This window comes from Podarcis filfolensis (genome assembly GCF_964270895.1).
Source record: "Podarcis filfolensis genome assembly, chromosome: 17".
In the NCBI taxonomy this organism is placed as follows: domain Eukaryota; kingdom Metazoa; phylum Chordata; class Lepidosauria; order Squamata; family Lacertidae; genus Podarcis; species Podarcis filfolensis.
Window position 1 is genome coordinate 25,572,072 of NC_139621.1, and position 18,234 is coordinate 25,590,305.

General features: G+C 44.6%; 2 protein-coding genes across 9 annotated transcripts in view; one reads left to right on the plus strand and one right to left on the minus strand.

The window, feature by feature from the left end:
- Window positions 1-7,770, minus strand: part of ECPAS (Ecm29 proteasome adaptor and scaffold) — a 60,886-nt gene extending 53,116 nt beyond the window's left edge. For 2 of the 8 annotated variants that reach the window (XM_083592731.1, XM_083592729.1), the window contains exons 1-3: window positions 7,625-7,770; window positions 570-700; window positions 8-124 (exon numbers count right to left, since the gene is read on the minus strand). In XM_083592731.1, the coding sequence (XP_083448857.1) occupies window positions 8-124; window positions 570-700; window positions 7,625-7,646 (270 nt within the window). In that variant the 5' untranslated portion in view covers window positions 7,647-7,770. Of the gene's footprint in view, window positions 1-7; window positions 125-569; window positions 701-6,937; window positions 7,475-7,624 lie in introns of those variants that run through there. The other 6 variants (XM_083592730.1, XM_083592728.1, XM_083592727.1 and 3 more) reach the window with 5 other exon arrangements.
- Window positions 7,771-10,958: 3,188 nt separating this feature from the next.
- On the plus strand, window positions 10,959-16,877 carry DNAJC25 (DnaJ heat shock protein family (Hsp40) member C25). The gene is made up of 4 exons (XM_083593805.1): window positions 10,959-11,534; window positions 13,949-14,101; window positions 14,505-14,975; window positions 16,576-16,877. Exons 1-4 carry the CDS (start codon window positions 11,196-11,198, stop codon window positions 16,696-16,698), a joined length of 1,086 nt encoding a protein of 361 aa, XP_083449931.1. The 5' UTR covers window positions 10,959-11,195; the 3' UTR covers window positions 16,699-16,877.
- The last annotated feature ends 1,357 nt before the right edge of the window (window positions 16,878-18,234 follow it).

Genomic DNA, 18,234 nt, shown 5'->3' on the forward strand with positions numbered 1-18,234 from the left:
CACTTACTGTAACAAAGGACACTGCGGAAGGATCCTGGTACTGGACCAGCAAAGTCTCCACCGGCAGCTGGATTTTGGGGCGACTTTTGATACGTTTGTTCAGGTGAACAAGCAATTCCATAACCTGAAAGAGAGAAAATAATCATCTTGGATCTGACCGATTTGGGTTCTGCAATTGTCAAAGTCCAAGCTATAATGAGCTAATAATTTCTAGAATACCAAAGGAAAGTGAATGCAATACCCATATGGTATCTCATGTAACCATTTTTTAAAGGAATGAGTCCAATGAGTTATTATTTTTGCCCGAATGCACTATTGAGTCAGAGAGACAATCTGAACCCGAACCCCCAAAAATGAACCAAACATTTATATTTTTTTGACCCAGAACACATCCCTGAATAATATTCAGGCTGCCAGCCCAAAATAAAAGCTTTACTTTAAAAACAAATCTGATGATACACAAGCAGGCTCCAAACAGAATAAATTGCATGCATCTAAAACTAACATATGGAAGGATTTTTAATCATTGTCTTTGTATGTGCTTCTGTGCCCAGGGAGTCTATACTTACCTTCTTACGTACTCCTTCCTGTGTACTGGAAAGCTTCAGAAGAACAGGCGGTAGGAATTTGGATATAATATTCTGCAACTGCTCATCCGTTTCTGCATGGCCAAGCCGTAAAAAGACACGCTCAAGCTGATCTATGAAAAAGAAAGGGGGAAGATGAATTAAAAACTAGCAAAATCTATGACAAACAGCAAAACAGACACAACCCAATATTACTTTATTCACCACTAAAATAAAATGGACCAACTGCATTATAGTACTGTTTAATCAAAGCTCTTTGGTTGCCAAGAATGGATTTATTTCATTATCCCTGTGCAAGAATGCCAGCAAAATATCTCATACAAACTGGGGGCCGATATCAGTAACCAGTGTTTCCACTGCACAGACAATTTTACAGCTCACACTACCACATAAGAATATTTGTGTCAGCAACAAGGTCACCAATGGCCATTTTGATTTACTTCGTAGCCAGCCAGATCTCAATAAATCAGTGTGGATTTTATATATATATATATATATATATATATATATATATATATATATATATATACACACACACACACACACACACACACACACACACAAACCTCCACCTACATGCATATAGGTCTAGCCATACCTAACAGTAGATACCAAAAACTCCAATGAAGAAAAGCATATTTCACTGTTTCCAAAAGACAGGCTTTTGGAATGGCTCATTTACAGGTGGGTCAGGCATCTAGAACGCTAGCTTCCTAGAAAATATTGTTAAACTGCTTTTACATCATATGCTAGCTTGCATTTTTTGCCCACATGACGGCCTATTCCAACAATTGCAATAAGAGTTTTGATGGATGTCAATGAACTAAAGCACTTGTTGATTAACAATTTTAATCAGCTAGGCCATAAATTAATGACATACTTCTTTATTTACTGGTGTACTGATCATCCAACACAACACAAAAAAAGGTAGCATTTTTATTAAAGTTTAAGTTATCTCTGAAGGCCTTTATGATTTAATTGGTTAACAGGTGATTCCTCAATTAAACACTGTCATGCTTATTTCTTATCACATTCCTTATCATTATACTGCTTTGCAGTACACTATTTGTTTCTCTGCAACAGTGAAGTGAAAATTACTCTCATCTAAGTTTTTCAGTTCTACAAATAGGTATATAAGAGAAGTATGGTTCAAGACAAGAAGTGAAATATTATTATCTACACCCCTTGCTCTTCAAACGTTAAGCCATCCAAATAATATTTCCTATCTTCTTATAGGTTTTTTCCTATATTATTGCACACAGTAATATGTAGTCGTACATATATTCCTTACGTTAAGGCATCTCTACATTTTTCTGGTCCTGTGTGCTATGTTACACTGAACACAATGCTAGCACCTCCATCAACTTCTTTTTTCAGGTTCTATATGTAAGTTGCTAATCACGGGTTGTCATAAAATGGCAAAACAAATAATACAAATCATCCAACAAGAAGGGATGAGCTAAAATCCTGCTGCAATGAAGTGCTTCTGCTATGAATGAGCTGCTTGCTCAATGGCTCCAAACACAGCAAATGTGATTTTAGGGGTCTGGAGAAACAAGACAAGGACCAGTCTGGAAAAAAGGGAATCCATATTCCATATCCCTGGAGCGGATTATATTCATGTAAAAATTTGGAAGAAATCCCAAATAAGAAATCCTACTTTATTAGAATGTAGCATCTGTTTCACACGATAGCTTTTGGCTCCTTGAACTTCAGTGACTTCCCCTCCTTCAATACTTTAAAATGAATGCCCTGTAGCAGGCTAGCCATACAATACTAGCACAGGTTCAGCTTTTGACAATGAACTGAAAACTGATACACACAGCACTTTAAAAAAACAACAACACAGAGTGAAATAAGTACCCTATTGATTTTCTAAAACTGCAACTTCCTCTTTTCAGATATGAACCCCAATTTCAAACTTGATCTTTTTTCATGGTAGCTTGTTCCATTTAGTAAACATGTGCGCAGATGTCTTGCTTGTATCACTTTCTCAAAGTCCAGGTAAGAAAGGGGTACCCCAACAGTGAAAGTAATGGCATATAAATGCCCCTTAGATAAGATTTTCATAGTACCACATCCAGATACTTTCACTACATCTTGTTGATACACTGACTGCGGAATGGAGGCAGCCGTGTGTCAGGGGCTTGCCAAGCCAGATGCATTTCAGGGTAAGTCTAGTCAGCACAATATTATCTGTGGAATGTGGCCACAAAGAACAGGCCTTTTACACAACAGAATTTTCAACTACAGGACTTGCAACAGTAATGTTCTGCAAGGTGGTTTGGGATAATGACTTGCATCCAATTTCAAAGTGAGGACATCAATTTGAAAGGGCACTGCAAACTTTAAACACTGTAATCATAGTTGAGAATCCAGCTTTTAAAGGCAGCATAATTTAAAATGCTTCAAAGGAGTAAGGTGTACCGATTTCTCCCCAAAACCTTGTTAGAAGAGCACATTTTCCAGGAAGAAAGAGGTGAATTTAGTAATCCTTGTTTGTATTATTATTATTAACATCATCATCATCATTTCTACCCATCTTCTATGTTTAAAAACATAATAAAATAAAAACATGGTAAAATAAAAACTTATTTTACCATGAAAGGTGGAGGGAGGGGTGGAGGACGATGGGCATCAATAGCGAATGAACTTTCCTGATACAAATGGACCTCCAAAGGTTGTTTTAGTACAACACAATATTTCTGTGCTCCTGGACCAATGTGAGAAGCCCCAGGACACATGATTTGACCCCATGGGGTAGCTCCTTCCTACAACAGTGTTGTACAATTTTCCAGAAGCAGCTACACAGGCACAGGAAGGCACTGAAGGATGCTCTATTTACATATGCCTCTTCATGCTACCCAGGCAGCACAGGAACATGAGAACACAAGAAGAGCCTGCTGAATCAGACCAAAGGCCCATCTATTTCAAACTCCAGTTCTCACAATGGCCAACCTGTTACCAACTAGAAGGCCACAAGCAAGACCTGAGCACAACAGCACCCTCTCCGCACCTGCAGTTTCCGGCAACTAGTACTCAGGTAGTAAGATAAAGGTAAGTGGACCCATGGACGGTTAAGTCCAGTCAAAGGCGACTATGGGGTTGTGGCGCTCATCTTGCTTTCAGGTCAAGGGAGCTGGTGTTTGTCCACGGACAGCTTTTCAGGTCATGTGGCCAGCATGACTAAACCGCTTCTGGTGCAACGGACACCGTGACAAGTGCCAGAGCACACGGAAATGCCGTTTACCTTCCAGCTACAGCGGTACCTATTTATCTACTTGCACTGGTGTGCTTTTAAACTGCTAGGTTGGCAGGAGTTGGGACAGAGCAACGGGAACTCACTCCATCGTGCAGATTCGAATCGGCTGACCTTCCGATCGGCAAGTCCAAGAGGCTCAGTGGTTTAGACCACAGCGCCACCCAGTATACTCAACTCAGGGCGTATACTGCCTCCAACCATGGAAGCAAAGTACACCCATTCGGCACTTGAGATGTGTGTTTTCAGGACCCACCCTATACTTGTGAATGCAATATGTTTTAACTGTTTTAAATTGCTATAAACTGCCTTAAGACCTGCTGGTGAAGAGCAGGAAATAAATGTAATCACAATAATAATAGTAACCACTGATAGCCTTAGGAAGAAATTGTGCTGCAAACCTTCCTGAACTGCAGACTTAACAGTGATAATTAAATTACAGGGCACACTAGGAAAGAGAAGTATTGCTGGTATTTATTTATTTTATTATCATTTATAAACTGCTTAATATTTCAACAGCTTAACAGTCAGCACTATTTCATGAAGGAATTTTAAAAATTAATAAAAATCATGAGGTGGCGTGTCAAAAGATGTTGTGTCACCTTTCATCAGAGATGTCAAGAGTACTGACCAAATGGTGCCAGTGACGCACACTTTCCAAATCTCGCATGCGATAGGTGCACGCCACTCGAGTGCTGGCACGATTCCTCATTTCAAACTTAGCATCATCATGGACTTTCACAAAACAATTGCAACAATCGTGCAGCATCTGTTGTTTTTGAAACCTCTGTCATGGATTCAAAGGGACTACAAGTCTAAGCACACTCACCAGAATGTACGGTAATTTCTACAGAACTTAGTAGGTCTCACTTCCCAGTAAAGGTGCTTCTGAATGCATTGCATGTGGCATTAAGCAATGCATCCCCTCTCAGACTAAGCCAAACCAAAACTAAGTGTGAACAAGCAAGCAGGCAGGTATTCATAAATAAAACTGCTGCCACTTCACTCCTGTCTCAGTCCTGCTACTGCTGCATTACCCAGAAATAAGACAAGGAGGTTTAGGTATGTGCAAACCCACACACATAGTTTGTCTCCCCGCAAACAAGCCATGAATACAGTACTGGTCAAGAACAAACCTTAGCTACAACTTGCAGCTTGTTTGAAGTGAGGCAAACCATGGGTCCAATTTCACTTATCACACCGAGCAAAATTATGGCTTAGCTTCCGGTTGGAGAAAGACCCGGAGGAGCAAAATGGTTCAGATTTTTGTTCCGTGTACCCACAGTGTTTCTCTTTCACACTTAGCCATGATTTGGCTTAATGTAACATGCTAACTGGACCTGTTAAGTTAGGTGACAACCAGGCCACAGATGGGAACTGCATGTATGCGGGTTGCTTTACACGTTTGAAATGTACAAATAATTTTTGTTACACTAAGTCTCCAAAATCAAGTATTAGCTAAGACTGCTTTTAAAAATACTTGCTGAAGGTAAATTAGGCAGAAGGCAGAGAAAGTTTACTTATGCTTTAAGTCAGCCGTTCTGGTGAGGAGCATAACAGAAATGGAATACTTCACGAGCTAAGCATTTCTAAGTACTGTATCATTTCACCTCCCAACATTTTGGAACAAGTACAGAGACAAATCATGTCATTTCAAACCCAAGAAAACCAAAGGATTGGGGCACGGTGAAGGCTTACTCAAGATCAGACAGGATTACATATCCTGAAGGAGGAAACGGAGATCAGAAGGTTTTATTAAGGGAATGTTTCACCCAAGCACCACAGAAATCACAATTACAGCCCCAGCCTCTGCATCTTTGCTCAAAATAAATATTACATTGCACAACGTGACTTTCTACCAAGTCCCATCACTGTTCCTCTAGGATCTCTTCTTCAGGGACGAAGCAGGAACATGTGGAGATTGTGAAAGAACCATTTTCAATGAGACAAAAAAGAAAAATACATTTCCCAGCTTGCCTCAGTGCCATAAACTGCAGGCATTTCCTGTGACAAAGAATTACTTCCACGCCCCAGCAGAGCAAGGCTTGGGTCCCTTTAACATGGGGGGGGGGTGAAAGAGAGAGAGAGAAGCACTAAATTTGGAAGGCAATGGGGGGTGGGGGTGGAGGAGACTTGCACCAGGCAAGACACGTTGGGAAATCAAAAGCTTCTCGCACGCTGGCACCATGCTCTTCCCTTCCCAAACATCTCCACGTCTGAAAGACGGGGGGGGGGGTGAAAGAAAGGTGACCCTTAACAGGATCTCCCCCACCCCAGCTCCCCACCCCCAAAAAACCCATCCCAATTCTAGGTGGATCCAAGAGACTCCCTAGAGCCGGATGCTAACCCGGAAAAGCAAAGTCATTATTGCCGCCCGGCCTGCACTTTTCACAGTGATAAGACAGGAAGAATCAAATCAACCGGGGGTTATGGGGGGGGCGCTTTGGATTTACTGCCCCAGAAGAATATGAGGGGGGAGGGCGGCTTTGGATTCGTCAAATGCCCAACGGGAGCATATCCATGGCAAGCATGCCTCGTTTCCATCGAGAATAACGAAGCGCACGTACACACGATTCTTCAAAAACAGGGCTTTTATATATAAAAAAGCAGGGTGGGAAGAAGAAGGGTGTCAGGGCACCGATATAGATAGATATATACAGTATATTGCGCGCCCCCTCCCCAACCCTCCTCCGCCCCGATGCGTTACTTTCAATTTCCTAATATGACTTTGCACAACAGAGGCCTAGGCGCCCGGCTTCCTCCTCCTCCTCCCTCCTTCCCTTCATCTCCCCCATCCTTTCGGGGCAAAACCCCCTCCTCTTGCCCCTCTGTCGGCTCCACATTTGCCCCCCCCCATGCGAAACAAGGATCTCCAAAGCGAGCGGGGTGCAGGACCCTCCTCCGGCGCCCACCCTATAAAGAAGGGCCCGGCCACTCCCCTGCTGCGAGGAGCCCCACAAAAAAAGAGGGAGCCACTAGAAGACTATGGGGAGGGGGAATTAAAACTTGTCAGCCCACCTCTCCCCCCACACACACACCAAAAATAATCCCCCTCCCCAAACTCCTCTCTGTGCCAGAGCCCCCCACTTACTCAGCTCGTCCTGGGCAGCGTTAGCGGCCGCAGCCATGTTGTCAGCTGGGGGGGGGTGTGGGAAAAAGAAGGGAGGAGAAGAAGGGAGGCTTAGCCGGTCGCCCTCCGGGCTCCGCACCCGTCGCCCCCTTTCCTTCTCCCGGACGTCACCCCGCTTTCCTCCCCTGTATGAGCTTCTCTTGCTGAGAGTTGAGCCCGCGGAGGGAAAGAGAAAGAGAGGCAGAGAAAAGGGCTGCTTTCCTTCTTCTTCTTCTCCTCCTCCTCCTCCCTCTCGTGTGACTCTCCCCTGAAACGCCAACCACCGTCGAGGCGACGGCGGGGCTCGATGCCCTGCGACTCTCCCCTCCGCGTGTGCATGTGCCTCGCACGCTTGCCTTGCACACCCTTCCCCACCCTGCTCCGGTTTTATATTTAGAAAAGGCTGTGTACGTCGCTCAGCCCGACAGCTTGCTCTCTTTATTTTATTTTATTTGCCGCCCCATGTTTTCCTCCTCCAAGGCGCTCTCTTCCCTGACCCAGGGAAGAAGCCCCAGTTGCTCCACGCGCAGATGAATTCAAGGTTACGATAAGTCTTAGGTGAGGACACCCTGTTGTGGTGGTTGTTCCTCTCCCTGCGAAATCTGGTTTTTTTTGGGGGGGGGAACCCCCATGTGCATTCTCATCACAAGACGGGAAAGGAAAACTGACCTGCCTCCATGCTGACTTCCATGGCTTAGTGATGTTCCATCTACTCTTGTCCTCGCTGACCCGCCGCCCCGTCTAAAATGAGGTGGTGGTGGTGGTGGGAAAACAAAAACCAAAAGCACTTAACAAATAAAAAGGAATGGAGAGTTTCTCCCCCTATCTGCGGAAGGTGATTGTAGCAGTCGGGATTGTTTCTGCCTCGAAAGGTCTTTGAGCGACGTGGCTCATTGTTTTAGAAATTCCCAGATGTAGACTTAAGTAAACCACCTGTAAATCCTAGGACCCCCCCCCCCCACCAAGTGTCCCTATTTTCCAGGGACAGACCTGGATTTACAGGAGCCTTTCTGATTTGATCCCGGAATGTCCCACTTTCCCTTAGGGCATCCGTATTTTCATTAGAGAAATGCTGGAAGGTTATGTGACACTCAAGCAGAGGAGATAAGTAAACATACAGTACAAGCTTTAGAAGACATCTGAAGGTGGCCCTGTATTAGGGAAGTTCTTTAATGTTTAATGTTTTATTATAGTTTTTATATATGTTGGAAGCCTCCCAGAGTGGCTGGGGCAACCCAGTCAGATGGGTGGGATATAAATATTATTATATGGCTCTATTTTCATCGGAGAAATGTTGAAGGGCATGATGCTGTCAGGGTGGTGAAAGATGGCATTTTTAACCAACATTTTCAAGACACTTGAATGAAGGAAATGGGCTGTGAATGTGAAATCAAGGTGTGCAAATTATTCCATACTCCCAAAATGCCCATAGTTATTATTATTACGGTATCTCTCTGTCTGTCTGTCTGTGCATAGGAAGGTCTTGCCTATTTCAAGAGACTCCTGGCTAGAGCACAGTGTAACTCCATGCACTCTGCACACTAAAACATACTGTGCAATGCATGCACGCACCTGCATGATCTCACTCAGTAGGGCCAGGGTACTCAGCAGGCTACTCAACAGGAATACAGATTAGGTTTTTCTGCCACTGTTTCATGGTTTTTCTCCATAGGAATAAATGCAGAGGTGGTAAAAGTGGTGGTCCAAAACATGGTGCTGCAGTGGTACTTGGTCATGACTGTGCATATTGATTGGCAGGACCCTCTGTGGCCAGATTAGGAGGGCTGGTTTGTGGGTGAAGCTGAGTGTGCCATGGAGCTCTTCAGACCATGATGCTGCCCACGCCAATGTGCCTCTGTTGCTTCTCCCCATGCCTATATCCCCCCCTTCCATGTCCCTGAGCTTCACACATGTTGCCTTCAGCTGGCCCTCATCCCACCACCCAGGTACTCAATGTTGCCATGGCTTTCTGCTGTTGCTCTACACTCCCTTCACTCCCTTCTCATCCATCTGTGCCACCCTTGCAGTGCTGAGAGCCCCCCCTGGCACCCACTGATGTGCACAGTCTGCACACGTTACTACCACCCTTGGTGTTGGGCTTCCACCTGACCTGTACCATGTGTTTGGTGGTCCTCCCGGTTGGGCTACTCTCCCAGCCCCATGCATGGTGAAACATGAGAGGTGCTGGAACCAACTGTTTTTGAGCTTTTGCGGGGGATCACTCAAAATGCATTTTGGGGGAAGAGAGCTTTTGGGGGGAATTTGCCCCCAAAAGGGTGATATTCCAAATCCAATTTGATACTCCAAATCCAAATAATTTTATTATACTAGCCAGTGGTCATGACAAATCTGAATAAAAAATAAATACAAGCAAAAGGGGTGCTGCACCACAAAGAATAGATGCTCAAACATATACTTCCTGATTCTGATGGCAAAACCCTGGACATTTTGCCAATTTTTCAAAATTCCCCCCGAACGCTAATTTCGCCATTTGGATCCCAGACATGTCCAGGAAATTCTGGACATATGGCAACCCTGACCTGCCTCTTTTCCCTCCCGGGGGTCTTCCTGCCCTCTGCAGACAATGGCAGTTTGTCTCTAGCTCTGACTAGGCTGTATTTTCCATCCCACTGGGTTCTCTGTTCACACAGCAAGCGTTTTTGGGAGTTGTGGTCCAGCAGAGTTTTGAAAAAAGTGTCTTCCCTTAATCATCCTCCAGCCTTTTTAACACTGACCTGTGCAGGTTAAACTACAGTTCCCAGCATTGTTATTGGAGGGGGGTGTCTTTAAATATACAGTGTGTAACAAGTACAGTAGTGGAGAAAGGGTGTGAAACTTTATAAATGTATTTTGGTGCTTTTATATTGTAAACCGCCCTCTGATCCTTGGATGAAGGGCAGTATAGAAATAATAATAATAATAGTTGTTATTATTTGAACCAGAGGCATCAAGCAACTACGTCAGAATCCAGAGTGATAGGAAGAGCCGTTTTATTGCAAATTAATTAACAGAGTGACTTAAAGTCACATGCATCACCTATTAAGAAATTAGAAACCCTAACTATGCTGAACCAGCAAAGTTAACAGGTAAAATAAGAGAACCTAATGATTGTTTTATGGGAGCCTTTTTTAGAGTATATAAATATTATAGTACAATGCATTGACCAGCAAGATTTGAATTATGAGCAACAGAAGGAATTTGTGATTATTACATTATTGTCATAAGAGAGCGGTGCTTTTTTCAGGGGGTACTCCAGGGTACACAGAACCTGCAGCTCTTTTTTGTGTTAAAAAGTGTTCCACTTACTGTAACTTTATGGTGAGAACCTACACCTATTTTTCTATTTTAAAAAGCACTGTGAGAAAGAGAAGATAGGGTGCAGAAAGGGGGGGAACCCCTGGAAAATGGGGTGGGAAGTCGACAAAACAAAATTCAATTATATATCGGGATGTACGTATATGTGAAATGTGTGGAAATTTAATAAAATATAAAGGGCGGAGAAATGAGGAACCCGCAGCCGAGTCGCTTAGAATACACGTCCTCGGTCCCCCCCTTCATACTCCTCCCTCCCCTTTTTGGTGTTTCCCCTCCAACCCCGCCCACCCTCCTCTCTCATTGGCCCTTCCCGTCGCAACGTCTCCGTCGTCCTGCACGTCCCTTATTTCGAAGTCTGCCCCTCCCACCCACTTTGCGTGCCGCGCCACGTCTCGGCCCTCCGATCTCCCTATTTCCCCGCCTCCTTTGGATTGACCCGCTCCCTTTCCAATCCCGACCGCTGCTGTCCCTCCCCTTTTTTCCTGACTGACGTGAACAGAAAACCCTCCCGGCTCCCCATTCCCCACCCCATTCTCGTTTTGATTGGCCGCTCCCTTTCCAATATACGATGACTGACGTGAACAGAAAACCCTCCCGCCTTCCTATTCCCTCCCCTCCCCAAGCTCCTTTTGATTGGCCGATCCTCTTCCAATCCCGACCTCTCCTCCCGTTATTCTCTCTGTGCCTGACGTTAGACGGCAGGGTAACGTATGGTGCCCGCCTTGCTCCTCCTGCTTTCCCGGCCCACCCAGTCAGCGCCCTCGCTTTCTGTCCACGCGTCCATGTGTTCTAGCCCCGCCCCTCCCGCGGCCGAGAGCGGCGCGAAGGAGCTCGCGAGGCGGCGGCGGCGGCAGCGTAAGCGTCGTCGTGGTGGCGGCGTTGCGCGCGAGGCCCCTCCCGCGAGCGGTCGCCCTTGGCTACGGGCATGGCGTGGGCGCGGCCGGCTCCGGGGGTTCCGGAGGGGCTGCGGCCTCCTCCGCCGCCGCCGCTCCTCCTCCTCCTCGTGTGGGTCTCCGCCCTGTGCCTTTTACCCCGGCCGGCGGAGGCCCTGGTGGAAGGTCTCTACTGCGGGAAGCTGGTCTGCTACGACGTGCTGGGCGTGAGCCGGGATGCCAGCAAGGCTGAAGTGGCCCGGGCTTACCGGCAGCTGGCCCTCCGCTACCACCCGGACCGCCGACCGCGGGAACCCGACCCGGACGGCAAAGGAGCAGAGGCCGCCCAGGAGAAGTTCCTGCTCATCGCCACCGCCTACGAGACCCTCAAGGTGAGAGAGCGGGGCCGGGGCCGCCCCCTCCCTCCGCCCGCCCCGGCCGGACCCCTCCGGTAAGACACGCGCCGTCCGCACCCTCCTCCTCCCCCCTCCCACGCACCCAGGCTCAGTTTCTCCCAACAGCACCCACCTCCCTGGCTCCCTTGAGGAGAAGGAGCAGCTGCGGGGAGGAGGGTGACAGGAGCGGCTGGCGCCGGAAGGGCTCTCAACAAGGGCCCCCCCTTCGCACCCCCCCCCTCAGCATTTCTCTGCCGTGCAAATAGGGGTGTCCTCCTATTCCATATCGCTTCCAACATACAGTATATAGGAACATAATAAAACATTGAAAAGACTTCCCCATACAGGGCCACCTTCAGTCCTGTATGTAAAAGCATAATATAAAAATGTAATGAAACATTAAAAATTGAAAAAACTTCCCCATACAGGGCGGCCTTCAGTCCTGTATATAAAAACATAATGAAACATTAAACATGGAAGAAAACTTCCCCATACAGGGCTGCTTTCAGCCCTGTATATAAAAACATAATAGTAAAGCATAATGAAACATTAAACATGGAAGAAAACTTCCCCATACAGGGCTGCCTTCAGGCCTGTATGTAAAAGCATAATATAAAAACAGAATGAAACATTAAGCATTGAAGAAAACTTCCCTATACAGGGCTGCCTTCAGAAGGCTCTGGATCTGTTAACGCCACAACCTCCAACATTTCTGCGATGGAAATAAGGGACATTGTCCTATTCCATCATATTTTTTTTAGTATTCATACCCCTGTCCATCTGACTGGGTTGCCCCAGACACTCTGGGCGGCCTCCAATATATATATAGAAACATAATGGAACATTAAAAAACTTCCCTATATAGGACTGCCTTCAGAGGTCTTCTAAAAGTTGTATACAATTAGTTGCTTATCTCATTGGCTCAGGGGTTGCATTACTCCATACGCTCCAACATTTCTCTGATAGAAAGAGGGACATCCTAAGGGAAAGCTTCTGTAAATCCAGGACTGTCCCTGGAAAATAGGGACACTTGGAGGGTCTGCCTTCATGGGGTGTCCTCCCTCCACAACACACTTCTAGACAGTGTTAGAAACTCAGATATATAAGCTAGGTGCCAAATGGCCCCTTAAACCAAGGTTGCAGTCGCCAAAACAGAATGTCTAGTTGCCATTTTCGGGCAAGACGGCTCTAAAGTCATTTTTCAAACGATGGACCAACTGCGATTGATTCTCAGTTAAACATTTATCTAGTTCAGATGACAACCTTGAGGTTGGTTAAGGGTCAGTCCACATATATATTGGCCTATTCCAACCTCTTTTTCTTAGTGGAGACTGCTCCTGCTCAGGCTGCAGAGAAAAAGCAGTTTGGCTCCAGAAATTCCTTCCGATTGTGCATATAAAATATAACTGATAGAATTCCACGTGGTGGGGTGTTAGTGTGTAAAAACAGGGCTTGCAGTTTATATGCATACACCAATATATTATCTTGCTGTATAACATGCAAGGTGTTTGTGTATACAGTGGTACCTCGGGTTACATACGCTTCAGGATGAGAACAGAAATCGCACGCCGGAGGCCCCATTAGCTAAAGTGGTGCTTCAGGTTAAGAACAGTTTCAGGTTAAGAACGGACCTCTGGAACAAATTAAGTACTTAACCCGAGGTACCACTGTATATGTCAGAGAGAGAAAAGAAACTGGCCCATTAATCCAAGGTTGCTAACACGGCAAGTATGCCTTGCCTAACTAGTTTCAGTCATTAGTTTAATGTGTTTGCTTATAACTCCTTTGAGAAGAATAGCTTGTCAGTAGTCAAGTGTATGGGTCGTGGGTGGCACTGTGGGTTAAACCACAGAGCCTAGGACTTGCTGATCAGAAGGTCGCGGTTCAAATCCCCGTGACGGGGTGAGCTCCTGTCACTCGGTCCCAGCTCCTGCCAGCCTAGCAGTTCGAAAGCACGTCAAAGTGCAAGTAGATAAATAGGTACCGCTCCGGCGGGAAGGTAAACGGCGTTTCCGTGCGCTGCTCTAGTTCGCCAGAAGCGGTTTAGTCATGCTGGCCACATGACTCGGAAGCTGTCTGCAGACAAACACCGGCTCCCTCGGCCCATAGAGCGAGATGAGCGCTGCAACCCCAGAGACTGGACCTAATGGTCAGGGGTGCCTTTACCTTTACCTTGGTCAAGTGTATTGCTTCAGAAGCATAAAGCATAAACACCTTTACTTTTTGCTATTTTACTCCTGTTGTATAAATACTATTGATCATTTTATGTTTGAAAATTTAAGTGTTCAACTAGAGATAATTGCCATAAATACAACCAAAAGCAATTCCTTAAACTGAGCGGATGGTGGGGTTGTTTTTGTTCATTGACATGCGATATTTCCAAATGAAAACCTGCCAATCATCGTTTGCAGGATGAAGAAACTCGTAAGGATTATGATTATATGTTGGATCATCCTGAGGAGTATTACAGCCATTACTATCACTATTATAGTAGAAGATTGGCACCCAAGGTAGATGTCAGAATCGTGATTCTAGTCACCGTCTGTGCCATCTCTGTTTTTCAGGTAAATATCTTTGTCTACAAACTGTTCCATTGTTACCATCTGACCTGGAAAATACTGAAAGACGAAATGTAACATGGCTGGTTTCTTACAAATGTTTTCCCTTTGTGTGATCTGTCTGCTCTCAATATTATGCAAGCAAAGGAGGTGGCTGGCCTGAACTTATTACCTGCAAAATAAGGAACATATTAAAAATATCACATCAGTTTTCCCTAAGATTTTTGGGCACAATACATGGAAAGGGGATTTTTTAAAAAAAGTGATTATGAATGCAAAGCTATGCAAATAAAGAAAACAATAGAACAAGTTTCATATAGTGCATCCTATATATATAGTCTGAGTACCACAGGGAAAGATAATTTGCTTATTCTCTAAGGCTAATATTGCTTACCATTTTATATTTTAGTTCTTCAGCTGGTGGAGTAGCTACAATGAAGCTATCAACTACCTAGCAACCATGCCAAAATATCGTATACAAGCCATGGAGATTGCCAGGCAACAAGGGCTACTAAACAGAGCCAAAGAAAAGGGCAAGAACAGGCGGTCCAAGGAAGAAATCCGCAAGGAGGAGGAGGAAATAATCAAAGATGTAATAAAAAACAAAATAGATATCAAGGGTGGTTATCAGAAGCCCCAAATATATGACATACTCTTATTCCAAATCCTTTTAACACCTTTTTATCTGTGCAAGTACATAGGATGGTATTGTTGGTGGATTTATTGTTTCAACATCAAAGGACAAGAGTATGGGGAAGAAGAGAAGTTGTATATTATACGCAAGTACATGAAAATGTCACAGTCTCAGTTTGACACTTTGGAAGATCACCAGAAAGAGACTTTTCTTGAACGACAGCTCTGGATAAGAGAGAACTATGAGGTGAGCAGCGTTGGCACACAGGAAGTGGAAAAAGAACCTAACATGTCCTGACTTCTTAAATTATGTTCATATCACACCTAAGCGAAGGCGCTTGCTTGTGCAGTTCCATAGTGTTGGTTCATGCACTTGGGGTCACAAGCAGCGATCAGTGTCCCATACGCAGCTAAAATACACCAGGTATTTCATATTACGGTGGTCCAAACTTACTGTCTTTGTAGGTCTTCCCCAACCTTTATTTATAGGTTGGGCTGTTGCATAAGTAGCATGCTTCTTTAAGACTCATGGGCAGTATGCTAACACAGTAGATGGTTCACTTCAGTGTTCAAATGAACTTCTTCGTTATGTCCCTTTATTAGAGGCTGAGTGGCATTGTTTTTTTTTTAAAAAAAATGCCTGTCTAAAAATATGCTACTCAAGTCATCTTACAGTACAAATCAGTAAAGCAGCACAGCAAGTCACAACACACAAAAGCAAAACACAATGCAGTATAAACTACAGTTAACAAGCCTATCATCAGGAAAACACTGCTCAGATTCAATTTTCAGCAGATGGTGTAGGCTTTGTAAAATGGAGACCTTAATTTGTCATCTGAATCTCAGAGGAGGGCCAGAAATGAGGTTCCTTAGAGAGGATGCTACACAGACCGAGAGATGGAGAAGGCCCAGTGAGAAGCAGTCACAGAACGCTCTTCTGAATACATGCTCTCAGAGAACCTTACCCTAGTTCTAGGATCAGGGAACCCAGCAGTAAATCAGCTTAGAAGTTCTGCTGAAGGAGAAGAACCATTTTATCTTCCACAACACAATAATTGTCTGTGTTAAAGCAGGTAGAGCTGTCAATCTTTGTTGTTCTAGCGCCATTTTAAAAAACCCCAACGTACTGGCAATAGAAGTCTTGGTGCAGTGTGGCATTTCCAGTCTACTGAGAGAGCTGTCACCAGCCTTGTCCCTTTCAGTGCCATACAAGTAGTATTAGGTTGTATCCAATGATAGTCCTGCTCATAGCAGAAGCATTGAAATTAATAGGCACAACTAACTTAGGTCTGTTACAACCCATTGTTCCTCATATGCTATGTAGAGAGCAGAAGTGGGAAAACATTGGCTTCATTCTACAGAGGGTGAGTTTGTAAATATTTCAACTAATATCAATTTGAATATTAATTGATACTCAGTTAATGTGTCACCTTAACTATTGGTAATGTACTTTGAAAATAGATGCCAAATGCTAGTCCTACTCAGTAGAGCCATTGAAGTCAATGGACATATCTAACTTAGGTTAATTAATTTCATTGTGTCTACTCGTGAGTGGGATTAGCATTGACTCAAATGTGACTATTAAGGTTTAAAGCTGTATTTTTAAAAAAATTTTACCCACCTGCATGGTATCTAGCTCTTTAGCCCGCTATGGCACATTTTCAGTGTATCCCCCAAGCACATTACTTTTAGGATCAACTACTTTTATGCAATCCAGTGCTCTATTTGAATGTCAAATTGGGGAATCTGCATTTTGGCTTGTCCACAGTGAAACTGTCAAAGAATCTGTTGCTAAAGCACAGTGAAGATTGACGTTGCTTTCAGTTAAATTTTTCCTTCTCTTTTAGCTTTACAAACAAGAGCAAGAGGAAGAACTGAAGAAAAAAATGGCATCGGACCCTCGATGGAAAAGATACAGGCGGTGGATGAGAAATGAAGGACCTGGAAGACTGACTTTTATTGATGATTGACACTTGCTGTAACTTATACGGTCCAGTGATGATTGGCAAGAAAAATTCATACCTAAAAAGTTCAGAGTTTAACTGCTGTGTCTCAGCAATGTTCTGAAACTCAGGAAGTAATCAGGCAGAAAACTAGTACAATTTTATGATTTTTATAAAATAAAAGGAAATCTGCTAATCAGTCTTAATTGTTTTGCTCCATGGTTCACTCGATGTTGAATTAAAAACAAGCGTGACATGGATCTCCTTAAGAGTCTTCATGTAAGTGTGATAATGTAACAGGTGATAATGTAGGTGGGCCTATTTGGCAGGAGCCAAATCAGCCACCCAAGCCATGCCCATGTTGTTTTGCCTTTCTGTTGTTTAGCCTCCTGGCAGGTTCATGTGGTTGCCAGTTTGAGGTGGCAAAGATGAATTTCCAGTGCTGATGAAGCAATAGAAATACACTTTTCGGCAGGCCTCCCCACCGCTGTAGTAGTCGAAATAAAAAGTTCCAGAAAAGGTGTGTATAGTGAACACCAGGCTGGCTAAGTTTTATATCCAAGAACCACACTGATGCACTCCACCAAAGACGACAGCTGCATGTCAGTGTTGGAGATGGCTAATGTATGCCTGTGCATGCACTCGTACACAAACTACAAACGAATTGCACATGCACCACATAAACAGCATGCACACTCGTATAGCGCCATGTACACAATGCAGATACAAACTTATCGGCATTCCGTGTATCCCTGCTAGTGCTGGGGTGAGGTGCTGGCTGCGAACAGCGCCTTTTCCTTTGGCTTTCCTTTTGAGAGGATCTCTAAACAACAGAGGGTTCTTTCACCTCCTGTTCTTAGTGCTAAGGACCGCGGTGCTAATATCCGAGATAAAGCTGCTTGTCTGTTCCTTTAAACAACAGCGTTTCAGCCCACACATTTGCCAGTGGTGGCATAGCAAGAAATGCCTCTTTAGAAAGCAGGCAAGCAGCATTACCTCTGATCTTAGCGCTGTGATCCTTAGCGCACAGAATGGGAGGTAAAAGAGCAGGCAGAGAAGTCTTGCACTGTGGTGCTTAGGGATGAGAGTGGGAGATTAAAGCGCTCTTGCCTGCAGAGATCACTCTCTAAAGAGCTTTTATCTCCTGAAGCAGCTTGCTGCAACTCCAGTGATTGCATTGTGTGTTTGCACCTGAGAGTATCCCCTAGCCTAAGTAGTTTGAGAAGGAATTCGTTTAGTTTGGATGGTCTTTTCCAAAAATCTCTGCTGGAAAAATACTACCTGCGAGCTGGTTTGCATATAACATCAAGGCAAACCATTGCTTAGTACAAATGGGAGGATTTGTACTCCCTCGGTCCTGTTGCTTTGGGCAGGGTAGTGTCTTCCAAACCTATAGCTTGTGAGCTGTAAATCAAAGGAGAAAAGGGGAAAGTCCTGGACTGGGATGGTGAGGGTGCCATGTGAATTATTAATGGCAAGACAGGCCAAAGCAAATCCACATTTTGTTCTGGTGCAGACAAAGTCATCGCTTTCAAAGGAGCCTACTCCCTAGTGAGTAGCCCC

Coding starts and splice junctions, on each gene's coding strand:
- DNAJC25 (XM_083593805.1), top strand. CDS start 11,196: ATGGCGTGGGCGCGGCCGGCTCCGGGGGTTCCGGAGGGGCTGCGGCCT. Junction 11,535..13,948: donor CCGCCTACGAGACCCTCAAG/GTGAGAGAGCGG, acceptor CATCGTTTGCAG/GATGAAGAAACTCGTAAGGA. Junction 14,976..16,575: donor GGATAAGAGAGAACTATGAG/GTGAGCAGCGTT, acceptor CTTCTCTTTTAG/CTTTACAAACAAGAGCAAGA.